This window comes from Prionailurus viverrinus, chromosome A2 (assembly GCF_022837055.1).
Source record: "Prionailurus viverrinus isolate Anna chromosome A2, UM_Priviv_1.0, whole genome shotgun sequence".
NCBI classification, from domain to species: domain Eukaryota; kingdom Metazoa; phylum Chordata; class Mammalia; order Carnivora; family Felidae; genus Prionailurus; species Prionailurus viverrinus.
The window spans coordinates 149,907,043-149,926,108 of NC_062562.1; the positions used below are offsets into that span (position 1 = coordinate 149,907,043).

The 19,066-nt window shown below is 39.4% G+C and overlaps 1 protein-coding gene across 2 annotated transcripts in view; it reads left to right on the forward strand.

The window, feature by feature from the left end:
• EXOC4 (exocyst complex component 4) overlaps positions 1 to 19,066 on the forward strand; it is a 754,902-nt gene that overhangs the window by 314,556 nt on the left and 421,280 nt on the right. Inside the window, exon 10 of one of the 2 annotated variants that reach the window (XM_047842959.1) lies at positions 6,888 to 7,044. The exons of the other annotated variant lie outside the window; for it this stretch is intronic. Within the exon in view, the coding sequence (XP_047698915.1) occupies positions 6,888 to 6,961 (74 nt within the window). The 3' untranslated portion in view covers positions 6,962 to 7,044. Of the gene's footprint in view, positions 1 to 6,887; positions 7,045 to 19,066 lie in introns of those variants that run through there. 2 annotated transcript variants of the gene reach the window in all.

Below are 19,066 nucleotides of genomic sequence, written 5' to 3' on the forward strand. Positions count from 1 at the left end.
ACATGTGTACTGTACCTGCAATGAGTTGGAAACTAATAATTTTCTGATAGTACTAGTCCATAATAGGTCTGTAGCAATTTCTCTATTCTCCCCCTGTGTGATAAGCACGGGGAGTATGTAGAAGTCAGCTGAGGAGAAATAGAGATAGAAGAGTACTTTCACATAAACTGCAGCTCTCACATTGAGACATGAATACAAATTTGTACGTGTAAAACGTAGTTACTGCCCAAATGGGAAAATCCTGTATGTAAAGAGAGGTATCGTTACGTTACATGTGTTTTTTTGTGGGGAGGGAGTAGGGTTGTAGTAAAGTTATGTAATAAGAATCCTGAGGATAGTTTTAGACTCAGTGGTGGGCTGGAGCAGACTCACACTAGCTCGCTGGAGCTGACTCAGAACCTTTTGTCCCAACTGTGTGTTCAGTGATACCATGTTGGTAGCTTAAAATTGGCCTTGATGACAGTATTTACCCCACAGAAATCAGCCAAGGCTACAAATCAGGGCTTCTGCCGCCCTCAGAGAGCTGGTTATTAAACATTTACCAGCACAGCAGTGGTTATAGTCCATCAAAAACTTTTTACCTGTAAAATGAGAGATTCAAGTAATGCTTTATTGTTTTATACTCTTAACCTGTTTTTAAAAAATAGTGTTCCCATTGCTTTGTAATCATTTGCTCTTTAATTTGGGTAGTACTCCCTTTTATTCTTGATATGACTAGACATAACTAGATATAATTAGACAGGTTATAAGTTTAATTCCATTTTTATGATCCTACATAACTGTGACAGAATTCTTTAGGGAAGTTGACTATTGCAGAATCCTTGGTGATGGGCTTTGACTTAATTATATTTATGGGTTTAATCCCAGGATGTTTTTGTGAAATGCCAGAATCTCACTGTTGGGACTGGTTCTTACTTTCTAATCATTGCTTTAAATCTCCTGCACGGTACCACGACAAATGCATCTTGTCTTAGGAAAAAACAAACAAAGACAGACCTTCAGTTACAATGAAGAAACTATCTTCTAAAATAGTCGTTGCTTTCTCACACTCCTCTAATCCTTGGGAAATTTGCCCTTTTATAAAGCCAAATCTGCCTTTTTGAAGGTTCCAACCTATTTGTCCTAATACTGTCTCTAGGACCACAGAATGCAACTCAACTCCTTTTTTATTTTTAATTTATTTTTATTTTTTTATATGAAATTTATTGTCAAATTGGTTTCCATACAACACCCAGTGCTCCTCCCAACAGGTGCCCTCCTCAATGCCCATCGCCCACTTTCCCCTCCCTCCCACCCCCATCAACCCTCGGTTTATTCTTAGTTTTTAAGAGTCTCTTATGGTTTGCCTTGCTCCCTCTCTAACTTTTTTTTTCCTTTCCCTCCCCCATGGTCTTCTGTTAAGTTTCTCAGGATCCACATAAGAGTGAAAACATATGGTATCTGTCTTTCTCTGTAGGACTTATTTCATTTACCATAACACTCTCCAGTTCCATCCACATTGCTACAAAAGGCCAGTTTTCATTCTTTCTCATTGCCAAGTAGTATTCCATTGTGTGTATAAACCACAATTTCTTTATCCATTCATCAGTTGACGGACAGTCTCTTTCCATAATTTGGCTATTGTTGAAAGTGCTGCTATAAACATTGGGGTACAAGTGCATCAGCACTCCTGTATCCCTTGGGTAAATTCCTAGCAGTGCTATTGCTGGGTCATAGGGTAGGTCTATTTTTAATTTTTTGAGGAACCTCCACACTGTTTTCCAAAGAGGTTGTACCAGTTTGCATTCCCACCAATAGTGCAAGAGGGTTCCCGTTTCTCCACATCCTCGCCGGCATCTGTAGTCTCCTGATGTGTTCGTTTTAGCCACTCTGACTGGCGTGAGGTGATATTTCAGTGTGGTTTTGATGTGTATTTCCTTGATGAGGAGTGAAATTGAGCATCTTTCGATGTGCCTGTTGGCTATCTGGATGTCTTCGTTAGAGGTGTCTATTCATGTTTTCTGCCCATTTCTTCACTGGATTTTGTTTTCCAGGTGTGGAGTTTGGTGAGTTCTTATAGATTTTGGATACTAGCCCTTTGTCTGATATGTCATTTGCAAATGTCTTTTCCCATTCCATCGGTTGCCTTTTAGTTTTATTGATTGTTTCCTTTGCAGTGCAGAAGCTTTTTATCTTCATGAGGTCCCAATAGTTCATTTTTGCTTTGAATTCCCTTGCCTTTGGAGATGTGTCAAGTAAGAAATTGCTGCGGCTGAGGTCAGAGAGGTTTTTTTCCTGCTTTCTCCTCTAGGGTTTGGATTGTTTCCTGCCTCATATTCAGGCCCTTTATCCATTTTGAGTTTATTTTTGTGAATGGTGTAAGAAAGTGGTCTAGTTTCATCCTTCTGCATGTTGCTGTCCAGTTCTCCCAGCACCATTTGTTAAAGAGACTGTCTTTTTTCCATTTGATATTCTTTCCTGCTTTGTCAAAGATGGCCATACTTTTGTGGGCCCAATTCTGGAGTTTCTATTCTATTCCATTGGTCTGTGTGTCTGTTTTTGTGCAGATACCATTCTGTCTTGATGCTTACAGCTTTGTAGTAGAGGCTAAAGTCTGGGATTGTGATGCCTCTGGCTTTGGTCTTCTTCAATATTACTTTGGCTATTTGGAGTCTTTTTTGGTTCCATACAAATTTTAGGATTGCTCGTTCTAGCTTCGAGAAGAATGCTGGTGCAATTTTGATTGGGATTGCATTGAATGTGTAGATAGCTTTGGTTAGTAGAATGTGTAGATAGCTTTGGGTAGTATTGACATTTTAACAATATTTGTTCTTCTAATCCATGAGTATGAAATGTTTTTCCATTTCTTTATATCTTCTTCAATTTCCTTCATAAGCTTTCTATAGTTTTCAACATACAGATCTTTTACATCTTTGGTTAGGTTTATTTCTAGGTATTTTATGCTTCTTGGTGCAGTTGTGAATGGGATCAGTTTCTTTATTTGTCTTTCTGTTGCTTCATTATTAGTGTATAAGAATGCAACTGATTTCTGTACATTGATTTTGTATCCTGCAACTTTGCTGAATTCACGTATCAGTTCTAGCAGACTTTTGGTGGAGTCTGTCGGGTTTTCCACGTATAATATCATGTCGTCTGCAAAAAGTGAAAGATTGACTTCATCTTTGCCAATTTTGATGCCTTTGATTTCCTTTTGTTGTCTGATTGCTGATGCTAGAACTTCCAACACTATGTTAAACAACAGCAGTGAGAGTGGACATCCCTGCTGTGTTCCTGATCTCAGGGAAAAAGCTCTCAGTTTTTCCCCATTGAGGATGATGTTAGCTGTGGGCTTTTCATAAATGGCTTTTATGATGTTTAAGTATGTTCCTTCTATCCCGACTTTCTCAAGGGTTTTTATTAAGCAAGGATGCTGAATTTTGTCAAATGCTTTTTCTGCATCGATTGACAGGATCATAAGGTTCTTATCTTTTTTTTTATTTATGTGATGTATCACATTGATTGATTTGCAAATGTTGAACCAGCCCTGCATCCCAGGAATGAATCCCACTTGATCATGGTGAATAATTCTTTTTATATGCTGTTGAATTCGATTTGCTAGTATCTTGTTGAGAATTTTTGCATCCATATTCATCAGGGATATTGGCCTGTAGTTCTCTTTTTTTGCTGGGTCTCTGTCTGGTTTGGGAATCAAAGTAATGCTGGCTTCATAGAATGAGTCTGGAAGTTTTCCTTCCCTTTCTATTTTTTGGAACAGCTTGAGAAGGATAGGCATTATCTCTGCTTTAAATGTCTGGTAGAATTCCCCAGGGAAGCCATCTGGTCCTGGACTCTTATTTGTTGGGAGATTTTTTGATAACTGATTCCATTTCTTTGCTGGTTTTGGGTCTGTTCAAGTTTTCTATTTCTTCCTGTTTGAGTTTTGGAAGTGGTTGGGTGCTTAGGAATTTGTCCATTTCTTCCAGGTTGTCCAGTTTGTTGGCATATAATTTTTCATAGTATTCCCTGATAATTGCTTGTATTTCTGAGGATTGGTTGTAATAATTCCATTTTCATTCATGATTTTATCTATTTGATTCATCTCCCTTTTCTTTTTGAGAAGCCTGGCTAGGGGTTTGTCAATTTTGTTTATTTTTTCAAAAAACCAACTCTTGGTTTATTGATCTGCTCTACAGTTTTTTTTAGATTCTATATTATTTCTTCTCTGACCTTTATTATTTCTCTTCTTCTGCTGGGTTTGGGGAGTCTTCGCTGTTCTGCTTCTATTTCCTTTAGGTGTGCTGTTAGATTTTTATTTGGGATGTTTCTTGTTTCTTGAGATAGGCCTGGATTGCAATAAATTTTCCTCTCAGGACTACCTTCACTGCATCCCAGAGCGTTTGGATTGTTGTATTTTCATTTTCATTTGTTTCCATATATTTTTAAATTTCTTCTCTAATTGCCTGGTTGACCCATTCATTCTTTAGTAGGGTGTTCTTTAACCTCCATGCTTTTGGAGGTTTTCCAGACTTTTTCTTGTGGTTGATTTCAAGTTTCATAGCACTGTGGTCTGAAAGTGTGTATGGTATGATCTCAATTCTTTTATACTTACGAAAGGCTGTTTCGTGACTCAGTATGTGATCCATCTTGGAGAATGTTCTGTGTGCACTCGAGAAGAAAGTATATTCTGTTGCTTTGGGATGCATAGTTCTAAATATACCTGTCAAGTCCATCTGATCCAATGTATCATTCAAGACCCCTGTTTCTTTATTGATCCTGTGTCTAGATGATCTTTCCATTGTTGTAAGTGGGGTATTAAAGCCCCCTGCAATTACCACATTCTTATCAATAAGGTTGCTTATGTTTGTGATTAACTGTTTTATATATTTGGGGGCTCCCATATTCGGCGCATATACATTTGTAATTGTTAGCTCTTCCTGATGGATAGACCTTGTAATTATTATATAGTGCCCTCCTTCATCTCTTGTTACAGCCTTTAATTTAAAGTCTAGTTTGTCTGATATAAGTATGGCTGCTCCAGCTTTCTTTTGACTTCCAGTAGCATGTTAGATAGTTCTCCATCCCCTCACTTTTGATCTGAAGATGTCCCCAGGTCTGAAATGAGTCTCTTGTAGACAGCAAATAGATGGGTCTTGCTTTTTTTTATCCATTTGGATACCCTATGTCTTTTGGTTGGAGCATTTAGTCCATTGACATTCAGTGTTATTATTGAAAGATATGGATTTAGAGTCATTGTGATATCTGTAGGTTTCATGCTTGTAGTGATGTCGCTGGTACTTTGTGGTCCTTGTAGCATTTCACTCACAGAATCCCCCGTAGGATCTCTTGTAGGGCGGTTTAGTGATGATGAATTCTTCAGTTTTTGTTTGTTTGGGAAAACTTTTATCTCTCCTTCTATTCTGAATGACCGTCAACTCCTTTTTTATGATGTAGCACTTTACATGTCTGAAGACCATCGTCATATTCCTCCCCACACTCCCATTCCTCCCACCTAAACATTTTCCTTTGCTTCTACCCTGGTGTTTTTAATGCCTCAGAATAAAACAATGACTTGAACCTACTTCCCTCTGAGGATTTGACTCTTGGAGCATCTTCCTAGTAGAGATTAGCAAAACACATAGTTGTTTCCGTGTTACATAATAACTATCATTCATACCATGCTTCGCAAAAATTTGATGAAAAGCTTCACATACGTGCTTGTATTTGTTTACAATATTTTGAGGGCACAGATGAGTATTATTCTCTTTGTAGATAAGTAAACAGAGGTTGGAAAAGTTTAAATGCCTTGACCAAGGACAGACAGAGAGAGGAAGTGGTTGAGTGGGAATTGCACCCAGATCGTTTGGACTCTTGAAACTCTGGTAATTCTCTTATACCTGGGGTCTCTTGTTTGGAGCCTCTCTGTGTTCCCCTGGAATTACTTGTCACATTTTGTCTTAATGTGTATGTGCATTTTTCTGAGAAGATCCATAGTTGAGATCAGATTCTGAAAGGCTTTCGTGACCTCACGAAAGGTGAAGAAGTATTACTGTATTGCCTGTGCTTCTGAGGGATTATTTATAGGAAATTATTTAGAAGTAGAATCTTCAATAAATAAAAGATTGGGTTTTAATATTTCCTTTTTGAAGAGCTACAGCTTTCATTGAGATTTATGTCATAGAGCAAAGATGCCTTTCTGTAGGCTGAAGCAGCTGACTATATTATATGAAATACATAATAAACATTCACAGTTTTTAGATCCAACCAGAGCTCGCTCGCTCTCTCTCTGTCTCTGTCTCTCTCTCTCACACACACACACACAATATATATTTCATACTCTCTGAATATGTTTTCCATTCTTTAAAAATTTTTAAACTTAGAAATTTGTTAGTTTCATAAACAATAAGATAATAAATTTGGGGAAAATAAATTTGGTATATGGAACTGGTCTTACTACTTTTCTGCCCCACCTCATTAAATAATATTGAATTTTCGTCAGAGTTTAATGTGTGCCATCAATTCCCTTTGGTTATTTTGAGTGGGGCTGAATTTTCACTTATGTCATAAGCTTAGAAGTGTTCTAGAACTCCTAGGTATTGGCTTTAGGTTGGGAGGACTCTGTTTGAAATGCTCGGAAGAACTAAAGTGGGTATAGATGTAGGAACATTTGTTTTTCTGCCCATGGGGAGATGAAGGATGTCCAGGTTGTTAATCTGTTTCCTCTGTAAAGTAAAAATAATTTTCTCTGTAAGGTCACCTGTTAGAGTTAGGGAGAAAGTCATGTGGTGAATATTTGAGAGTAGAGGATTGTTGTAGACAGTGGGAGAATGAATTATCAAGAGAATGGAGTTGAGTTGCCGAAGGGTTCATTTTAGTTGGCCGTTAACACCCTGTTTGGTGACTCTCTACAGGAGTGGTTGGTGAAAACCCTGAGAAGGCAGGTAATCGGGCTTTACCGTGTTTGGCTCTTACCAGACTGGTATGATGAAAGGACAGAAGGACCAACAGTGGCATTGGCAAGAGCGCTCCTTGCATTACACATCATGAATTGTTGAATACAGAGAGAAGTGGAAAATTTTGAAAGGTGACGACATGGGAGAAAGGTAAAGGGCCTATATGTTGGAAGTCATATTGGCGTCAAGATGGTGTGAGGAGAGTGGTAAATGTGTAACTAGAGCAGTAACAGATGGTAATAAGTCCATGTTGGCTCTGAGAATGGGTGGCTGTTACAGGTTGGGTCCTCCAGAAGCAGACACTGAGACAGAGTCAGTGGTATGGAAGGTATCTTCCGGAAGTCACCACCTGTGAAAGCAAGTGGGGAGTAATAGGGGTTAGCAGAAGGAAAAGTCAAATTGGAGGGGTTCTTCTTAGAACCTTGGCCAACCCAGCAGAGATTGGTGGAGTGGATCTTGCCCATCAGAATTGTCTTGCATTCAGCTGAAATAGCTGGAACTTAATATTCCTTCCTAGCTTAGTCCCTGATGTGGGCCTTCTGAGAAAAGGCTCTCTGTGGCTGAAGCGGACTCTGAAGTGACTGATAGCTAGAGACTGTATGCTGGGTAGTGCATATCTCTATTGACTATAGTGCCGAGGTGGAATGAAGGAGGCCATTGGTGATAAGAATGTCAAAGCTCGTAGAAGCCTCTGTGTTTAGACCATAAACATGAATGTTGAGGTCATTATGCTAGACACTAGATTGTGAATCAGGAGCCAAAGGTAGGAAGAGGTAGCAAAAGACAGGGTGACATAGCGCAATGAGATGGACCCTGAATTCTCAAAATTAAAAAAAAAAAAATATATATATATATATATATACACACACACGTGTGTGTGTGTGTGTGTGTGTGTGTGTGTGTGTGTGTGTGTGTATGTTATTTATCAAGTGCTGGAATTACAACGGTCTGGAAGCTGCTTTGGGATGCCACCCAGTCTAGATTTTCACTTCTTCTTCCTATGAGAGAGGAAATAACCAACACTTTAGAGCTTGTGGAGAAATGGTGTTCATGGGAGAAAACCAGGGGTAATAAATAGGGGTTTTGGAGATTGGAGGTGAGTAGGATCTGGATCAGGAGCAACGAGACTCAGAATATTATGCGGGGATAGTAATGGTCAGTTACTCTCCAAGGAGGTTGATTGGCCAATGACATTGGAATGAGAGGTGGGGTAGGCTTTGGGCATAGTGGCCAGAGGCCATGCCACCTTTGGCTTGCTTGATGGTGGTCCCAGAAGGTGCAGACTCCATGTGCTGCTTGGCAGAATTGAATGCGGCAGATACAGAGACTTGGCTTCAGAGAAGATACATGAGGCATTTTGAAGCAAGACTTTATGTCAGGCTAAAAAATAAGGAGAAGGTTGTGTTAGAGATTGCTCTGGGTCTTTAAAACATGATCTTCTGAAGATTTTACACCTAAATTGTTATTTTTCAATTCTGAGGAAAAAGAAGAAATGAAGTTAAATGACTTGCCAGGGGTTATTGTTAATAGAAAAAGGAATAAGAACCAAGGTGTTCGGACTTTTACATTTTAACTTGACTTTCCCCACAGTAATTGTGTGCAAAGAACTTGGTACAGTAGGTAAACAAAAACAGAGTCAAACAGGAAAGTCAGTGAAGATAAAAAATCACACAGGGAATGTCAAATAAGATGTCTATACCTTCTCTAATAACTAAATTAAATAATATTTTTAAAACTCAAAAACACACATGATCTTCTTATATTTGCATTAAATCCTATCACTCTCCTTCTCCAGATCTTAACAGCTTCCGCTTTAGGATAAAAAAAATCTGTTTTCTCCAGCATGACGTACCAGGCCCTTTGTGACCTGGTTTTGCCTAATTCCCCTTCCAGCTAACTCTTCTTCCTCATTAGCCTTCTAAGGGTGAACTTTTTCCGGTGCCTCCAGTGTGCCTTGCTGTTTATCGCGTCAGGGCCTTTACACATACTCTTCCCTTTGCCTCGAACACTCCTACCTCTACTCTGTACAGACAATCTCCTCCTTATCCGTCAGACTCTGTTAATATCACTCCCTCAAAGAAGTCTTTTCTGTCTTGGAGTAAATTAGTCCCTAATATATACTATGGAGATTATTGTTAAATACTACGGAGGTATCATGGTCTGTCCTGCTAGTCTGTTCCAGTCTCATAACACAGAAGACAATTTGTAATTACATATTTCTGTGTTAGCTTCATGTCTTAATACAATATGGTCAACTCCTTAAGGGCAGGGGCTATGTCTTTATGACCACTTTTTTCCTAGTACCTAGCATAGTGCCAAGCACGCTTGCTAGTAATTGTTTGAATGGTGAATGTTTGGTGCATCGCGACAGTATTACACAATTTTTAATCATATTCTTAAGTTTATTTATTTTGAGAGAGGAAGAGAGAAAGAATCCCAAGTAGGCTCCTTGCTGTCAGTGTGGAGCCCGTGTCTGGTCTTGACCTCGTGAACCGTGAGATCATGACCTGAGCCGAAATCAAGGGTCAAACACTTAACCGACTGAGTCATCCAGGTGTCCTTTTAATAATCATATTCTTCAGGAATATTTAATAACTTGGGAAAACACCCAGGATAGAGCGGTAGGAGCAAAAAGCTGGCTTAAATATTTATATGCACGTGGTTTCAATGTTTTCTGTGTATGTGTATTGTTTTAGTGGTTACTCCCTATGTAATATCCTCCTCAGAATTATATCATCATGGCCGGGTTTCAGAAACTTAGTTTTTTATAGACTTACAGTTGCTGGTACATAGAAATGTATGCTTTCTACTAGCTAAATTTATTATTTAAATGATTTTATTTATATCTTATTGTACTCTTATTTTGCATGCCAGGGAAGGGCTTACTGAGAAGGAAATAGTTGAGTGAAAACTTGAAGGAGGTAAGGGAAGAGGCTATATAAACCTGGGACAAGAGTACTAACAAGGAGGACAGAGGCCCCGAGGCAGGCAGGTGCATGATGTGTTCACAAAAGAGCACAGTTTCCTTGTAACTGGAGCTGAGTGAGACGGGGAGGGAGCAGGCAGATGTGAACCCCGAAAATTACAGGTACAGATCACAGGAAGTCTTCTAGGTCATTGTAAAGCGTTCGGATTTTACTCTGAATGAGATAGGAAGGAGAGCACGATACTCCATCAGGCTGAGAAAAAATAATGACTGGATCACACAACAAAAGAGCTACTGATCAACATTTTCTTGCATTTGAACAGGATCACACTGGCTTGTATGTTGAGAATCCCCTGAAAGGGGACAGGGAAACCAGTTAAAACACCGATAATCAGGAGAGAGATGGTGGTGGTTTAGAAAGTAGTTTTCAGTGAGCGTTGTGAGAAGTACTGAATTCTGTGTTTTGCGAGCTGAACTGATAGGATTTGCTGGTGGATGGGATGACCGGAGGCATGAACAAAATAGAAGAGTGAGGATAACTCCAAGGTTATAGACATGAGCGACCAAAGGTTGATGTTGCTGTTCCTATTGGCAGGACCTCATGTGGAACTTATACGTGTTTGGTCCTTAATAAATATTTGTTGAATGCGCTTGAATTTATCTGCCTCCAGTCTCTGTGTTCTTTCTCCTCTTAGTTCTCTATTATTGCTGGAGTGGTGCTTGCTGGTTGAGGTTTTTTTTTTTCGTTGTTTTTTTTTTAAATGTTTACACTAAAGCTGTGTCCACGAACCATTACTTTATAGGTCTAGGTTGCTTTGTCTAAGAATCTTCAGAGCCTCTTTGTTAGTAACCTCAGCTCTTCTCTGGTCCCTCCTGAGCTAAATTGACAAGGCATTCTTTTGTGCATTTTATTTTAAGAAAAGCCTTGTCTATATTTTAAGCTTTTGAAAAGCAACATTTAAAAAGCAAATTCACTGATCTTTGAAGAAATACAAAAGAAACATACTTTTCCAGGAAGAAAGTTGTAGCAGTAATTTTATATGATGTATTTCGAAAATGTTGATCAGTAGCTCTTTTGTTGTGTGATCGAGTCATTATTTTTTCTCAGCCTGATGGAGTATTGACCTGATACCAGTAAAACCAATAATAGCAATATTAGGAGTTCTGTGTTACATGTTATTTTTGTCAGTCTATTTTCTTCTGTTAATATTGGGCTACTTTGTAGAGGATCACTGTCGTATTTTCTCTCCCCCAAAACTGTAGCTTTATATATCTTCCGTGAATTTTATTATGCATATGTAAGTTGGTTTCCAAACTAAAGTGTAGTACTTGTGTCTTGTTGGAATGCTATTTTTCATCCTTTTTTGCTACATTTTATAATAGCTTTGACTCCAACTTTTAGTGTGTTCTTTTTTATACCCCTATCAAAATGTGAATTTCTTGAGGTCACGGACTGTACTGTGTCTATTAGTTAGGTTTATATCCTTGTGAGCCCACTCCTAGGCACAGAGATGCTCAGTTCCTAATTACAGATTGAATTCAATTAAATAGTGTTTTCATATTAAATGCATTTCTGTCAGAATTGCTATTTTGAAAACCATTGATTATAGTGATTTGTATACACTTTTGATACCTGGTTTGGGGTGAATAATTAAGAAACATTTTAGGTTAAAATTGCACAGACATGCCATGAGTTTTCCCATTTTATTTCTCTGCATTGGGGAATTCTTGTGATAATCAAGGCAGGATCTAAGATGCTTCCCATAAAAGAAAGAGAGCATATATAATCATAATTAGATGGTGTAAAAATGTCAGACCAAAATGATACTAATTATTTTTTCCTGAAGCGTAACTAATATCCCAAAGCAAAAATACCGTTCATTCCCATTTTAAATCCCATTAGGATTATTGCATATGGTATCTCAATGATTATAATAATTGGGCATACATTTCTACTTGATAAAGGTGCTACCATATTGTTACACAGTATCAGAAAATGTAAATAAAACCAATGGGCAGAATATATTCCAAAGGAAATTTTATGATCTAGGAAATAAAAATTCATAAATGGAATGGTTTCTCAAGACTACACTATCTGGTTCATTCTCTTTATTTTATTGGTAAGAAAAAGAAGCCTCAGGGAGGTTAAACAACTTTCTTGTTGTGACATAAAATTACCTGATATCAAAGAAGGAGGACTTCATTTCTTAACATGTGATTATAATCTATATCAAATTCCATTTTATTCTATATTGTTTATTTCACTCTATCAAGTTAACTGATAACATTTAAGGCAAAAGCTGTATTATTTTTATTCCGTTAATTTTTGTGTACTTGTAATGATTATCTTAGGCTAACCATGAGAACTGACTGAAAACCAACAGCAAACAGGAATAGAGATATCTATATAGAATCCAAAGATACTTGTGTCAGAATAGTTGAATTCAGAGGGGGAATTGTAGACTGTTCTGTAAAGAGTATGTTGTGTGGAGACTTTTCTTTCTAGCAGTATGACTGGTATCTTCGTTGATCGTCGCGTGAAAAAACTTCAAGTGTTGGGTGAAAACTTAAAAATGTGTTAAATTGGGGCGCCTGGGTGGCTCAGTCGGTTAAGCGTCCGACTTCGGCTCAGGTCATGATCTCGCGGTCCGTGAGTTCGAGCCCCGCGTCGGGCTCTGTGCTGACGGCTCAGAGCCTGGAGCCCGTTTCAGATTCTGTGTCTCCCTCTCTCTCTGCCCCTCCCCTGTTCATGCTCTGTTTCTCTCTGTCTCAAAAATAAATAAACGTTAAAAAAATTTTTTTTTTAAAATAAAAAAAACAATGTGTTAAATCGCTTTGATGAGCTGGCAAGAAAATTAGGATTATTGGAAGCAGTAAAAGGACTCCAGAGAGATATTGGGGAAAGTACTTCCAAGCCAGTTTTTACCTTGAAAGTACTTGCCAAACCCAAGTGAACTTGCAAGGCACAGAGTAGGAACAAAGCCCAGAACCTCCCCAGCCTGGGGAGTCTAATAGAAAGTTACCCCCAAACTCCATGTGGAGTACATGGATCATCTAGAAATACCATCCTTTTCCCCATAATCTTCCCATCTCCTGTAAGGGACTGGAAGAAAATTGGTCCCCTTGGCATAGGCTGAAAGCAGGAAAAATCCCCAGAAAAAACCACATTTGCTGTCAAAATGAACATCATCTGGGTGGTGTGAGAAAATTTTAAAGCACGAGTTTGGGCTCCAGGTTGGTAGTTCTCTTGTTAACTAGCAGAAGCCATTGCTAATCTTTTCTGATGGAACCTATCTTTAAACCAGGCCTTCAAGAATTATTACAGGGCGCCTGGGTGGCGCAGTCGGTTAAGCGTCCGACTTCAGCCAGGTCACGATCTCGCGGTCCGCGAGTTCGAGCCCCGCGTCAGGCTCTGGGCTGATGGCTCAGAGCCTGGAGCCTGTTTCCGATTCTGTGTGTCCCTCTCTCTCTGCCCCTCTCCCATTCATGCTCTGTGTCTGTCTGTCCCAAAAATAAATAAATGTTGAAAAAAAAGAATTATTACAGACAAATTTCTAAGGAATATGAACTTATATAACACACACTTTTCCACACATATGTGCACGCATACACGATACACAATATATCCAGAAAATGAGGATCCAGGAGCAAGATTCAACAGAGATGGTTTATAAAAGAATCAAATCATCAGACATTCAGTATTGCAGCTATGAAACACTTAATACTGGTTTATCTCACAATGATATTTTAGTTAATAACTTTTGCCCTAATGGCTCCTGTCTGTTATGTCTTTTTCTTGCCTTATTGCAGTGTCTGTATTTTTAAAATTTTTTTTTAATGTTTTATTTATTTTTTAAGACAGAGAGAGACAGAGCATGAATGGGGATGGGGCAGATTGAGAGAGAGACACAGAATCCGAAGTAGGCTCCAGGCTCTGAGCTGTCAACACAGAGCCCGACGCGGGGCTCAAACTCATGAACCGTGAGATCATGACCTGAGCTGAAGTCGGACGCTTACCGACTGAGCCACACAGGCACCCTCCAGCCTGTATATTTTTAATGGCTGTATCATATTCCAGTTATACATACATACATACATACATACATTCATACATACATGTTTGTATCACTTATGTATATGTAGATTTGTGTGTATGTTTGTAACTAAGTCCCTGTTATTTTGCATTTTAATTGACTTTTTAAAAGTTGAATTTACTGTTCTATGATGAACATGCTTGTTGCCAAATCTTAAGTTCCCCCATGATGGTGTTTATTTTTATTGAGGATGGAAGGAAATGCCTAGAGCCAGAATTATGGAGTTAAGTAATATGTAAAATGTTAACGTTGAAGGAGGGATGGAGATATATATATATATATATATATATATATCCATATGTATGTATACACACGTTATGACAATCATGACTGATGGAATGGAAAATAAAAATTTTGACAAGTGCAAGATATAAGCATGCCAGATAAATGTGGAGGAAATAAGACTGGAAAAATTCACTACTTTTTTATTTGGTTTAGGTAAAAAAAAAAAATATATATATATATATATATATAGCATTTGAGAGCTGCAGGGGATGGACAGTCTGGATAGATTGTAAAACACAATTTTTTAAATCAGCTTTTTTGCTGAACATAGGGCAGACACAATCCTATGTTATGCTCTATTTATATAGAAACAGAGGGGGAAAAAATAAACCCCCTGCCAGCTGTAATTTTGAGTGTTGATCATGTCACGGCTCATGCTTAGCTGGTTTGGAAGGCTGATTTTAATTCTGTGGGAATATTCCAAGAGTTGTCGCCTAGAGTGCCTGGAAAGTTGACTGTTGCTGATTAACCCTAAAGAGTGACCATGGGTTTGCTGGGAAAGTTATTTAAAGCCACCTGTGCCTTAGTCATCCAGATGCTTCCAATGAGCCATGAAATAATGCTGTTTCTCTTTGGATGCCAGCACTCATTATCTTTGTCAGTGAGTTAAACCCTACCATGTTTTGGAACTTGTAGTTTGACTCTAAATTTGTATTCAAGGAGACCTTTCTCTCTCTTACCTCTTACAGTCATTTAGGGTTATTACACTTCCTACCTGTCACATTAGGCCCTTCAAAATAATTTCTTTCTTACTATGGGCATCCTTAGATTTAAGCACATCTGTGAGCATGGAGACAATGACAACATTTAACAATACCATTTCTTCTATACGAACTAGTGTATTTATGCACCAGTCATTTCCAGTGGCCTGGGCACCATCATAGACCATTTCACAGACAAAATAAGATTAATGGGCTCAGTCTGTGTTCAGCTTGATACTCATCCGCAGCATAAATCCACTACTCAGCTGGCAAGCCATCATGGGAAGACTCCTGACTGGTCGAACATACATGTTAGGTCAGCACTGAGATGGGCTCATCTGATTAGAGAAATTCACTGCATTCTGTCATCCTTTGTATCACTCTTGGCTTTATTTTAACGAGAACTACTGAGCAAACGGTAAAATCTTTGGCAATCTGAAACATGAGTGAGGAGAGAATCCTTATTGTGAGGTTTAATCATGGTTGGTGAACCAACACAGACACTTAGTTGAAACAGTACAGATCGGATGGAGAATTTCCCAGTTGTACCAATTTCCAAAGACTTCTGCCCTGCCATCCACTTGTTACACTGGTAATGTTTCTGCAGTGATCCTTCAAAACAGGGTCACCCCTACAAGAGGCAGGGGGACATCTGGGGCTGGTGGGAAAGGGTTCTTCTGGAGAACAAAATACTTACACTTCCTCTGTGGGCTACTCATCACCTCCCCGCCCCAATGCACAGATTTTCTTTTAAATAGCTATTAAAGAAAATGACAGCAGTGAGCATCGGAGTGTAGCTTGCTTGGAAGACAGTCTGCCATTTCCTCAAAATGTTAAACATAGAGTTACTGTATGACCCGGCAATTCAAATTCTAGGTATATATGGAAGAGAACTGGAAACATACGTCCACACAGAACTTGTATATGGATGTTCCTAGTAGTGTTGTTCCTAATAGTCCCAAGTGAAAGTATCCACGTTCATCAGTTGGTGAGTTAGATAAACTAACTGTGGTATATACACACACTGGAATATTACTCCAACTTAAATGAAGTACTGATAAATGCTACAACATGGATGAACTTTGAAAACATGCTAAGTGACAGAAATCAGACACATGATAAAGGAGGGAACTGCAGCTTACCCACACAAAAATCTTTGTGTTAGATATACCCGGCTAACCGCTAAAACCTATTTAGTAGATTCAAGATAATTAAAACTAGGGAATCAGTTAAAGAGTGGAAGGAGAAAGAATCAATGCCGTCTCCTTATGTAGCCTTAAAATAAAGTGAGTTGCAGGGTAATGTCACTAAGATAGGAATGCTTCTCAAAAATGGTCAATTAAAGTTCCCTTGTGCCTTATTGATCAACCATTTAAAAATATGCATGCAGTGACTGTGGATCCTTCGGTAATTGGCTCATATCTTACATTATGCTCTTCATAGAGCATGCCATTTCAGACTCCATTAGAGAAATAGTCTGTACTGTTACTAATGGAGCCGCCTTTGACTTACGCTCACGGAAGAGCACCGGGTGAACACGTTTTACCGATGGCTCAGGGTGAGCTCCATTAACCTTAAAATCTGTTGTTTCGTTGTTTTTGGTTCCTTGTCATTCCTCCGTCCGAAACATCGTGGAATTCATTGTTAGCAAGGTGATTAAAGCTTTTTTTCTCATTTTCTTTTTTAAGCCAAGACACCACCCCAGAAAAATAATTATAAATCCACGTGTTATTTGGGAAATAGAATGTATCGCATTCTTGAACCACCAACGAATATGGTATTTCTGGCTTTATAAAAATTTCTCCACGAGAAATTCACCCTGTTACGTGACCAAAAAATAACGATTTCATGCTGTGTCGCCAAACGTCTGGGAGAGAGAGTCTCACCTGAAGCAAGACTCGGGTGAGGTTTTTGCTTCCTAGCAGTCCGCTCACATTGAGGTTCCAGTCGACACAAGGTACTGCGCACACACATGCGCTGCTCCTTATACTTCAGAACATGGACTGTTTGTCTGTCTCACAATAACCTGTCACTAGGCAGTCTCTAACTTAGATCCTCCTTCCGTACGTTACGCTTTTTACCTGCGGGTGACGCTAGAGAGGGGCCGAAAGGAACTTCCCCTTCTTCCTCAGGGCTGAGGTCCTTGGAATTTCCTTTATTTCTTTCATTTCTCAGTCTTGCCCCGCCCGCAGCCTCTGCTGCTGCCCAATTCTGTAACTACTGACCATCAGACTTACTGCCCCACCTCACCTTGTTTCTAACTCAGGGCTTCCTGTGATGACCACGGGGAAGGCGAGGAGAGAGATAATTCTAAGTATGTCCCTGACTACAACCTCCATTCCTTTTAAATCTTCTCTGTCTCTGACTTCAGCCATAAAAACTCTGATCCGCGAGAAATCCCCACGTGACAGCTTGCACTGCTTATCATCAGTCGGGGCGCTTTCCAAGTCTCATTTATTTCTCACCAAGCCTTGACCCCTCTGTGGTGGATCACTGGAATGTCTTTCTTACGAGAACCTTTGACTCCTTTTCCCCTTGTTCTTTTGCTCCATTCGGCTGGTAAATCCTCACCTCTAGCTCTCAGAGTCTAGTGTCTCTTCTCCGTTCTTCTGCTCTAGAATATTCCACAGCAATATAGTGCTGCTATAAATTGCAGTTATTTCAGCCCACCTGGGCCCTCAGCAGTATAGAGGGATTATCAAGAAATCCTTCCTCAGATGTAACAGGAAAAGACAAAGCGAGGGAGAGCCACTGGGATTCCTTTAAAAAGAGGAAGCAGAAAAAGTGGGCTTCTGTTTGTATTTTGGGTATTGATGCAGGCGGACGCTCCAAAGCTCCCTCCTAATCAAGGGCCAGACCCTTTCCTGTCTTCCTACCCTCGTATTCCTGGACCTCCAAGGAACCCTCACCAGTAGTTTGGAGTTGGAGGGGTCATTATATGCAGTGCTGGCTAGTCAGGAGAGGTGGGGAGAAATAGAGTTAGTTCTGGGTCTTGCTGCTGGGACTACATTAGAGAGGAAAGTTATTTCTGGCCTCAGTTGGACCATTAAGTGTCTTCCCCCCAGAATCATTGCTTACATGATGGTTTTATCTGTAGAATGTTGGTTTTGTCAGGCTTCGCTTACATTTTTGATCAGAGAGGCTTTTTGTACATTGACTTGGATAATCAACTGCTCTATTTAGTGTCGATTCCGTGGAAAATGGATTTTAGGTGTCAAACCACTGTAAAATCAGGGTTTACTGCTCCCAGTTTTAGAGTTTTCCTATGTCACCCATCATCTGTGTCATTTGTTTTAATTTTTTTTATATTTGTTTATTTTTGAGCAAGAGAGAGAGTGACAGACCGAGTGCGAGCAGGGGAGGGGCAGAGAGAGAGGGCGACACAGAATCCGAAGCAGGCTCCAGACTCTTAGCTGTCAGCACAGAGCCCCACGTGGGGCTTGAACTCAGAAATTGCAACCTCATGACCTGATCCGAAGTCAGATGCTTAAACCAACTGAGCCACCCAGGTGCTCCTCATCTGTGTCAATTTATTCAACCTGTGAGTTTCTTGGAACATAAAGTGATATTAAGCACATTGTAGCGTATGTATATCGGGGGGGAAAAACTGTTTAAATACTGAACCTGCCATGTGTGGTTTTGATTTTGAGCAAGGCTCTGCACCCCCTGCCCCAGAGCCTCCCATTTCCTCATCTCTATGTTGAGTAATAATATTACAGGGATATTACTAGGATTAAGTGAGATGTTTTATGCTAAGGGTCCGGCACAGTGTCAGTTTCCTGGTAGATGTTTAATAAATACGAATCCCCTTTCCCCCTCTTGACCTTCTTCCTCATATCTGCATAATACTTGACACCTGTCTTCTTTATCTACACGGTACAAAATTAGAGCTACCCGGGAATAAAATATAATTGAGCAATGAAATATAGACAAGGCATTTACTCCTCTAATGGTGGGGATAACTAATTTGTTTCTACTTGGGAGATTGTTTTCTATAAATAATATTTATTATAATTTTTTAGCATTTTGCTGAAACATGATTCCTTACTTTGCATACTTTATGCAAAACACATTTGCTATTTGTTCCTACGTGGTTTGCACTTAGAATTCACTAGATCTAAAAAAGACATT